General features: G+C 39.9%; 1 protein-coding gene across 1 annotated transcript; it reads right to left on the minus strand.

Moving 5' to 3' along the window:
* Positions 1 to 1,047: 1,047 nt before the first annotated feature.
* Positions 1,048 to 10,348, minus strand: OAZ1 (ornithine decarboxylase antizyme 1). Its single transcript, XM_070746632.1, is given in 6 exon segments — positions 1,048 to 1,519; positions 1,659 to 1,744; positions 2,672 to 2,844; positions 3,110 to 3,196; positions 3,198 to 3,255; positions 9,941 to 10,348. Coding segments are annotated over 6 exon segments (852 nt in total). The 5' UTR covers positions 10,258 to 10,348; the 3' UTR covers positions 1,048 to 1,388.
* Between the last annotated feature and the right edge of the window lie 255 nt (positions 10,349 to 10,603).

The following is a 10,603-nucleotide window of genomic DNA, read 5'->3' on the forward strand; positions in this document are numbered from 1 at the left end:
TAGCAAAGGGGAGGGAGCCATAATACCATCACGTGACACCACTGTGACAATGTGAGCAAACTCAGAAGTCCCTTTACTGCGACTGAGTTTTTTAGACTGGAGGGCTAAGGGGGGAGGCGGTGCCTGCCTAATAATTAATATTTAAATTAAACTCAGTCCCGACCAATCAGACTGAAGAATAACCCCGTCTTGGACTCTCCTTGCAAGTGCATTGGAGAAGGCATTAGGAGTCCTGGTTCAGATAGACAATGAGGTAGATGAAGTAATCCATTAGTTTCTTCCCAAACACCAGATCCAGTTTAAGGAGACAGGAAATCTGCATCCCAGCTTGAAATACCGAAGTGGAAATCCAGAATTACCTTCACAGGCTCATGTATTCAATGCTTGGCAAGATCCAGTCTTCAAAATATTCTTTCTGCAATGTGGTAGAGGCAATTCAGAAAAGTAGCTATGGGATTTAAGTTGTCCATTGTTTTGGGATAATTTATCAAGAAAGGGTGACCAATTTAATGCCAAAATTTGAAATTGCCCCAATCTTATTTTCATATGGGAAGGGGGGAAAAGATGGGAGATCTTAACAGCAGAAAGGCAGAGATGAGGAGCTCTAAACCCATCATAACTTCTTTCCCCATTGCCAGGTTTTTCAAGGTTAAATAACTTGTATGATCAGAACTCAAAGACAAGTACAGTACAGTATATGCTTTTCACTTCCACAAGCCTTGTATTTTTTTAGATAGTAGATTAATAAATGTTTTAATATCTTTTAAAATAATAATACAATGTCTAAAAACTAGTCAGTGCAGAGGAGCTCAACCACTGAGGGTGGGTTGTTGCATCCAAAATTGTTTATCTAACTTTCCTGTCTCTATAGCATCTTCCACCAAGCTGGTTATGTATGTATGATGGTTCCTGATATATTTTAACCGAAGTTATTGACCAGGCTAGTTAGGAGTAGCTGGATTTTAATATAAATGAAAGATAACAATTCAAGGGTTTGTGCCAATTTCTTTCTAAACCGAAAAGGTTTTGAAACAGTAAAACCAGCAGTAAAGTAAAATATAAACTTTTATTTAGAATTAAAGCGAATACTTCAGTATCACAAACACACAATATTAAACTTCCAAGAAATATACTGCTAATTTGGAGTGAGCATTTATTTTTGCACAATTACAACATGCGGACAAGTCCAGGGGAAAAAAAGAGAAAAGATGACAAGAGTTGGAAATTTTCAACATCTTTCCCACCACCAGAGCAGCTGTCACAATAATTCGTACAAAGAGCAAGTCGTTTTATGTGTGTGCGTGTATGCTGATGCATAAGATGTTGACAAAAAATCCTACAGATTCATCTTCGACAAGGAACAAGCTCTAAGAGGCAAACACTGCAATCTAGTCTTCTTCAGAAGAATCTCGTTCAAAGGTGTACACCATAAAGCAAGCGTCAGGTCTCTTGGGGACAAGGGGATGACCTGGTCTCACAATCTCAAAGCCCAAGAAGCTGAAGGTACGGAGCAGCGAAGCTATGAGGAAAAACAAAGAGATTTAGTACCTCAATTCTCCTTGAGATCTAGGACTCAAGGCTAACAGGCAATCAAGCGCTCCACCCATTGCACAACCCTCTTAGAAACGCAGTCTCTGCTCACATCCCAGCTCCCTTACCTCGGTCATCTCGGTTCTTGTGGAAACAAATGAACACATGCTCTACTTGAAGCTGCTCTTCCGCAAACTCAAGAAGAACTGCAAAACTAAAGACAGGAAGAGAGTGAGACACTTCCCCCACCCAGCCTCAGCGGTACTGTATTTCGAAACTATGGTTTTTATCTAAAACATCCGCTGATAAGAAGGAAAGTTAAAAGATTAAAAAAAGAACTTTGTAAATTAGGAAATCTATAATCCACCTACCATACATAGTTAGGGATAAGTCAAGAATGTTAAGCTCCCAAATGCAACCAGGAGGGGGAAAAATCGGCTCATTTGTGAACCGGAGCTCAGATCATGGCCTTAATATTGGCTAGTTGTATAAATGATTATAGTTTTAACAGTAGTTACAATGTGAGGGTAAGCTTGTGTGTGTGGTGAGGCATTTTTCATTGTATTTTGCTCAAATATTTGGGGGCTGTTGTGCAAGTTTATATGCTTTTTGCTCTATAATCTTGTGGCCATTTTAAGTTTCATGCTCTTCTAGCTTTACACATGATTATAAACCAAGAAGCCCCTTCTCAAACACCACAGCAACACACACTTTCAATGTAGTTGGTGAAAAATAGTTTTGAGAATTAAAATGCATCATTTTCTCATGCTCCTGAACACCATAGGGCACTGATAATTTTTTCTCTAATTACTCATTACTGTTTCAGCTAAATAGGAGAAAAAGTATCACCTGGCAGTTTCACTAATTAATTTTCAAATCTATCAATATGTATAGTTTGACCTTCTTCTCAAATGCCATGTAGAGTCATGAAATGTAATCATGGGAAAGTATGAACTGAATCCAAGAAAAGAGGCAACACGTGACACTGGCAAGAACATAACTGCAAGCATAATACCCAAGAACATTTTGCAGCTGTGGATCAACAACTATATTACTCGTGATTATGAAATATGCTGTTGACCTAACAGTTAAGAACTATTTCGTAATCTTGACTATTTCAAAACCAGCTATTTTGTTCTACCTGTCTTTGCTCCCCTCCGGCATAGAACCATTGGGAAGTTCGATATACAAATTGCTGTTATTCAACACAGTTCTCCAACTGATGTGTTTGGCATCCGTCAGCCTGGATTGGATATTCAGGATTCTTGTCCTGTTACTTGATGTTATTTCTTCTGTTACATTCAGCCGATTATCCTAGGAAAGCAAGACAGAATTTAGATTTGTAGCTCCCCCGAACATATTGATCAAACAATGCAGTCCAAATTTTCCAACAACACAAGATTCGCTCCTGCGCTGGCTTTACTTGCCAGGCCCAATATTCAGATAGGTACAAAATGAGTACAATTGCTCTTAATACCCCAATCCAGAAACCACCCTCTTCCAATTCCTTTACACTTCTCAAGCCCTCCACATATTCAAACTCTATCAATCTCCATTTATAAAGAGGATAGGTACTTACAGAATAAAATAAGTTAGCTGAAAGATTGTGATCCCTCCGACTATTCCCTCGCCCACCTGGGATCTTCAGGGGTGGGTGAGGGACATCAGGAGCACCACAGAGGCCCTGGACCCAGGTTACTACAGCAACTGAAGGACACCCTGGAACTGAGAGGAAGACAGAAACATTATTGAGATCAAAATTCAAGGGCAGACTAAAATATGTTGAAAAATAACCCATTACATCCAGCCAGCAAGAAGTATAAACCAGCACATTTAGAAAGTCTAAAGTTGAAGATGTCTAGATAATCTGATCAGCAAACTGAGAGATGAAATTATCTCAGTATCATTCCTGCTCTATGTGTTTCTAGTAGTTACATGGACTGTTTTAAACTTCTGGGAATTATGCAGCTGCCCCCAGAATCACACCTGGATATATACCGAATGGGGCAGACTTCAGTGCAAAGTCTCTTCTTAGTTTTGGTAGATCCAATAAGTAAACACAGATCCTTTATGTGTCACAATGCAACCTTTACATTACATAACCATTGTATTCAGACTGTGGTTTTTAAAAAAACAAAAAAACTGTAAACCTACATTTAGATTACAGTAACACATTCTAAATAGCCTTTGAAAATTATGTAGAAACTGGTAGAAATATAGCAACTGGGATGCTAGCAAGCAGGAATAGTACTGCAATGCAACATTTATTCTCCAGTTGATTGCTAGTAAGTCTGAATCCAATGCAAAATGCTGCGTTTGAGCTGCAACACTCCACGGGGCTTCAGAGACCAGTTAATGTAAGTGGAATCTGTCTAAACTAAGTGCAGAGGGAGGAGTTTAGGGTTCCATTTTGCAACAAGTGGGCATGAACCCAAACATAGCTCCTATTATGACTGCCCCATTATAGAATGTATCAGTGCCACAAAGGGTAGACAGTATTATTTAATGAAGCTTTTTAGGAAATGGTTGGTGCTGTCCTAATTTCTCAGTGACTGTGTTTTGGTTTTTAATGTTATGTAGCTTTTATTGCTGGATTGCAATAATGGATTGTGGGGAAATATGTTGGCTCTGTTAATGTGCTATTGCTAACATATTGTAAGCCGCCCTGAGTCTAAGGAGAAGGGTGGCATAAAAATCAAATAAATAAATAAATAAATTTTATTTTAAATAAGTGGAAATAATCTGAGCTGGCCAATATTCAGTTGTTAGTAAATTCATTTTGCATTAAAATTAGATCCAGCTATGCCAAATTAAAAAAGAAATCCTTTCAAAGTTAGAAAAATCAGAGGCTTCCTTTAGGACTCTCCTAATTACTACCATAGTATAGAAAACTTTCATTCTTTCTTAGATAGGTTAGCAAACTATTAGATGCTCCCATAATTTTCAATTAAATGGATATATAAAGGTATTTTTAAAATGTGTGGGTCTACTCCAATTATATTCTGTAATAATTTTGTAAGGTAGTTCAATTATGCAATTTAAAACATTTTGTCATCTTGAAAGGAATCCTGTTTGTTTGCAGAGGTGATTTTGTCACCAGCATACAATTTAACTGAAAGCAATTATTTTGCCTTTAATACCAACCACAGCTACTGCTGTTCCTGCTAGCCCCTCCCCTCTGCACCATCTTTCATTCTGCAAGCTCACTGGGGTTGCGTCACCACAGCAGATGCAGCAGATCAAGGTCCCCCTCAGGGAAATTCTCATAACCATCCTGCCAGCAGCCATTTGCAAAACAGAAGGGGGAGAAATCCACCATTTTGAACACCCTTTAAAAAAACCCTGAAATCTTTTAGCAGTAGGCATTAAATTAGCATTCCTAAAATAAACTCTTTAACAGACTTTTCTATCATATACGGCAGTCTTTTTTTCCCAAAAAAAGAAGACGACAATGCAAAACGGGTCCACCTTCCACTTAAGAACCCCTTTCCCGTACCTTGCACAAAACTGGGCTTTTTGTGCTGTGTGAGATGTTTTGATTAATGTGCAGTGCGGCACAGGGAAGCAAATTTCACCCTGCACTGCTTTGAGTCAATGTTAAAACACAGTTTTAAGGTTTACTCATAATAATTAAAGGTTTCCTACTTTAATTTATTTGATGACTGCTTTTAAATTTTAATTTGTGATTTTATTTTGAAGGATAGTGCACATACTTCAGCAATTAAATAATCAATGTATCCCAGAATAGCTTCAGAAAAAAATAGGCATTAAGCTTAACATTGCTACTCCTGCAATATGAAACAGCATTTTATTCTTTTATGGATAGCTTCAATTACCTGTTGGCTAATGGAGTCCTAAAAAAATCACTGAACTAGCTGGACCTTACTCTGTTCAATGTCACCTATATATCAGTTAAATAAGGGCTTAATTTTACAAAAATTCTGAATTCACTCATTTGTTTCCAAAATATTAATCTACATGGGTGAACCAAAAAATTCTGGTAAGGAATTGTCTTATGCAAGATAGATTCCGTCTATTTTCTAATCATTATTTTCCATACTCAAATGCTGTATTGTGTCCTGAGGCCAATTTCAATAGCTCTGAATCAAAGCTTTTCATTCTGCTTTCTTTTGTATTTCATCTGATATTGACATTATTTGCCACAAAAACTAAGCTGAATGGAGTACTCATCAAAACCATTCAACTATGGTATGAAGTATTTCAGTCCCATTCTCTATTATGTGGGAAATGTTTATGGATAAAACAGCCCATTTTGCATACATTTTAAAATGGTTCTTTCCTGCTTTGTTTAAATCTAACCAAGACTGGAATGTAGAGAAATGGCAGACAGTTTTTGCTGAAGCACATAAGCCATGTTTTTCTTTAAAAAAACAAACTTGCTAAACTTATCTCTAAGATGCCATACATTGAAATCTTAAAAGATAGTGGCCATTCATTTCGGTCTGCCTGTCTAAGGTTCTGTTGGCACCATTATTTTAGGTGCCGTAGCATTAATCAACACTGCCAATGTCTGGTCTGGAGAATAAAGGCCCAGCTAGTTCTTGGGAGAAATCTAACAGGCAGAAACTATACTGAATGGCATTTAATCAGATTTAAAAAGGGGATTCAGGGCTGGCTATTGGGGGTGCTAATTCAATTTACTTTTATTACAGCACCTAATTCAACTATCTGCTAAAGACAATTCACATTAGAGTTGTCTCCAAGTTGGGTCAGGAAGATGCATCTCATAAATTCTCAAAGGAAGAAAACAACTTTCATTCACGTGCCCCTTGTTCTATCATATACAACTGAGAATTATACCAGTAGAACAGAGAAAGGAAATTCTAAGATGAACTGCATCAGCAAGTTGAAATGGGCTCTACTTTAATGCAACAATATCCCAAGCATAGGAAGCTCTGGATGTTGGCCAATACTGTATATCCCATTATTCACAATTATTGATCATGATGGCTGAAGGGTTATACATAATTAATTATCTGGAGCCCAAGATGGGGAACTCTATGAATGATATAGAAGCCAGCCTTTTTTTGTACCTTCTGCAAAATTTCCTTGGCTCATCAAAGGAACTTATTACAATGAAGATCTTCTCATATCAGGAAAAGAAAATGCGTGCTAAGCAAAAAATCTAAGCTTATCTCAACCAACCATTTTATAGTCTTAGAGCTGGTCTGGTTCAACTGAGGAAACATTGCAAGTGAACTTTGCCTTGGTTAGGTGATCCAAATAGCTGGGTTTTTCCCTGAAGCAGCTTTTTTCCTGACTGCATAGCACGAATGAAATACTGTTATCTTGATTAAGTTCACCGCTAGTACCAAGCCATAATATGTAGTTTGGTTTAACCCAATAGTGTACTGAATGAAGCCCTTTAGTTGTGGCTAAAGATTTCTTAGCATGTATAAATCCAAATTCAGAAAACATACAAAAATATCAGTTGTGGGAATTAGTTCATAGTTAACTTTAAGGCAGATCAATTACTGAAAAGATTCTGTGGCATACAGCCATTCTTCCCATAGGGGAATGATGTAAAGTGAAGCCATACAGGGATGGCTGGGAATTATTTGACTCTTTCTAGAGTGGAAGATATCTTTTTAAATTCTATAGTCCATATTACAGAAAAGTTTTGCTGTTTCCTTCTTCAAAATGGTGAGGAACCAAAACATTTTCCCTGTATCCATTATTATGACTCTCAGGGGCCACTGTTGGTTTCGGTTTCTAACTGCAAAGCTGATCGCCCTGATGCCACCCATTTTGCAAGCAAAGTCACATCTGCTAAAGATAAAATCAAATTTAAACAAACAGCTTGCCTTTAACGATTTAAGATACTTCTAGCTATAAATTCAATTGCTTCTCTTAAGCAGATGCTGTCTAGATGGGTTTAACTACAATTCATCTTACCAAGGAAGCATGGTTAGTCTTGGAAAGCATACAATAAAACCATATATACTTCTCCCTTCCTTATTCCATTGAATTTGCTATGTGAAAATATGAATGTAAGAAAAGCCTGCAATCAAGTGTTTTTGTCTTTACAATAGATCAACTGTATCCAGCTGTTACTTTTCAGCAATTCTGTCACAGTGCTCAAATTCACCTAATTGTGGGGTGGGAGGGGTGTTATCATATTGAAGGGGAGCAGATTGGGTGTATGCATAGGACTATATTTGGTGAGGAGAAAGGTACAGCTTTTCATATAGAAATAAAACAAGATAACTCCCTTTCTAATAAAACCTTTATTTTTTGAAAGGCAAGATCTGAAGCAAGAAACACCCACATGAAAATGAGCTGTATGTCTATATGTATACTTAGGAATACCTTCATGTCATCTTGTTGCTGCATACTAGCTGGGAGATGATTTCCCCCCCTGTATTAAGATAGGACTTATTTCATGTACAACAGGGAAGGTGGATGATCACATACAGCAAAATATTCTTGGGGGGGCAGCTATTCAGGCTTGAAAAATATATATTTCCTACTACTTGATTGTTGGACCTTATATTATAATGTATGCTAATGCTCAGCACCCAAAAGATGGTGAAACTGAGAAAAGGAATAACTTGTTTAAAACAGACTTTCACATAAGACATCACCTCAAATGGGACCTTTTCCCCCTAAGCTAAGGATATTCTAGGCATAGGTAATAGAGGATCTTTCCCAGGAACTGTGAAATAAGGGACAAGGTTTATTTTTAAACAGTTAAGGGAATAGACAGACAGCAACTAATTTTATCAATAAAAGGTTGCTTTCTTCCAATTCTCTTTCCTGTAATATATAACTAAAATTTCTTTAGTTTATGCAACTGGAAGAAAAAGGAAGCCAGACCCACCCAAAAATTAAGCTTTATGGCTTCAATACAATTTTGCTTCATCCTCCCTGTACTGATGGGATTGTACATACTTTTAATCACCACCATTATATTATTATTATTATTATTATTAATTAGACTTATATGCCCCCCCTTCTCCAAGGATTCAGGGCACCTTGCAACATTTAATGGGGTAAAATGAGTAATTTTTTTCTCTTCAATAAGGGACTAATCAGAATTTTCCATTTTCTTTCCTTCTTTGAAACCAATTAAATAGCGAGCCTGGTAAGGCTAGAAATGGAGAGACTGTGGAGTTTTAGTCCCACCTTAATAAAAGTACATAAAAGGAGGTGATCTTGGGCCAAGGCAGTCTCTCACTGCCTTAGGAAGGAAGCAATAAACAACCCACTTCTGGGGAGGACACCTGGCAAGAAAACACTGTGACCAGCAGGGGACTATACAGTAGACTGAAAAGTCCACACAACCAGTAATAAGGCCTCCACCAGCTTTTAAAGCCATATCTAGAGGACAAGAGGTAAATTGTATTTTTTTATGTTGTGAGCCCCCTTGAGTCATCGGAGAAGGGTGGCATATAAGCCCAATAAATAAATAAATAAAATAAATGTGAAACACCTTCTGTTGAGGTATTATTCTTTTAAAAAATCGATTCTTTTAGTTTAATTCAATTAATTTAATTTATATGCCGCTCAATCTGCTAGATCTGCTCATCACCCGCTCAAGGTTGACTCAGCCTTCCATCCTTCCCAGGTGGGTAAAACACGGATTGTGGGGGCAATATGCTAGCTCTGTTTAAAAAAAGGGCTAATGCCAACATGTTGTAAGCCCCCGAGTCAAAGAGAAGGGCGGCATTTTAAAAAAATCGAATAAATAAGTAAAATCCCAATGGGACTCAGGGATTTTACCACTGTTCTGGTCGGAAAGTAGCTAACAAACGCGCTCAGCTACCAGGAAGTAGGGAGCTTCTACAGAGGCCCTTTAAAAGAAGACCGCTCTCAGTTCCTTTTTTCCCTTCCCTTTTTTTAAATGCCGGAGTTTCGGTTTGCAAAATAGGGAAGGGGAGTTTCGGGCCCGGCCGTTTCCAACGAGTTGTTTCTGGAACGCTTCCAAACTAGGAATCGGGGGGGGGGGCAAGGTTTTTGGGGAACACAGGGAATCCCAATAGGCCTGAATCCTTCGGGATTGGGCGGCACAGAAGTCGAATAAATTAATTAATAAATAGCCTCCCCCTTGTTAAGACTAAAGGTGAAAGAGACGGCAGGAGGATCGCAGGAAAAGCGCATCCTCCCTCCACACACGACACCCGGAATTGGGGAGAAGCGAGCACAGCCGGCCCGAAAGGAGACATTGAGACAACCTCCGTTTCCGAAGGCTCGCTCTTCCCCCTCACCCCACACGTTGCTAGGAGACGGGGGCGTGGCCCGGCCGGCTCCGCCCCCTCCCCTCGTGCCTGGGCGGGGCTCGCAGGGCGAGGCCGCGAGACTAGGCCGCGGAGCGTGAGGCAAAGCGAGGCGTTTATTTTAGCCGGGTTGTGGGTTTTTTTTGTTTTATTTCCTCTCTCTCTCTTCTCACCTCCTCAAAGCGGCGTTGGTGGGCAGGGTGGGCATGGTGTCGATACTGGTCTTTTTATTTCCCTCCTTCTCGCGGGCAAAGCAATGACTGTTGAGGATCCGCTGCAGGGAGGATTTCACCATCCGGGCCGCCCCCTGGTCGCCGAACCCCCGGTCGGGTCTTTGCCCTTTTCTCCTCCTCCTTCCAGCCCCCTCCTTCTGGGCTACCTCTCGGCGAGACTTTGCTTCGTTCTGCTCTCTTCGGCAGCACAAAATGGCGGGCGTCGGAGGACGGCCAACTGCCTTTATATGGCAGTGGGCGGAGATAGCCCCTCCCATCCGTGACGTAGAATTGCGTCAGCGGCGCCCACTTGTATCGAACCAAAGCCCGGCCTACTTCCGGTTGCTCAAGAGCGGCGCTCCCTCTCTCTTGGAATCGGCTCCCTCGCCAAGGCTTCGTGGAAAAAATGAGGCCACGCCCCCTTCCCTCCCCCACGTCTTTTCTTCTTATTCTTCTCCACCGTTCGGTCGTGCGGGTTTCTTTTCTGAGGTAAACAGTATTTTCTCTTCCCACCTCCTCGCCTTTTAAGGCTGTGCCAATGTGGAAGAAAGCGTTGCTGATTGGCTGATGGGCCGAGACGAAGAAAAGGGTGGGGCATTGGTTAAGACAGCGCGTGCGCACATC

This window comes from Erythrolamprus reginae, chromosome 1 (genome assembly GCF_031021105.1).
Source record: "Erythrolamprus reginae isolate rEryReg1 chromosome 1, rEryReg1.hap1, whole genome shotgun sequence".
In the NCBI taxonomy this organism is placed as follows: Eukaryota; Metazoa; Chordata; class Lepidosauria; order Squamata; family Dipsadidae; genus Erythrolamprus; species Erythrolamprus reginae.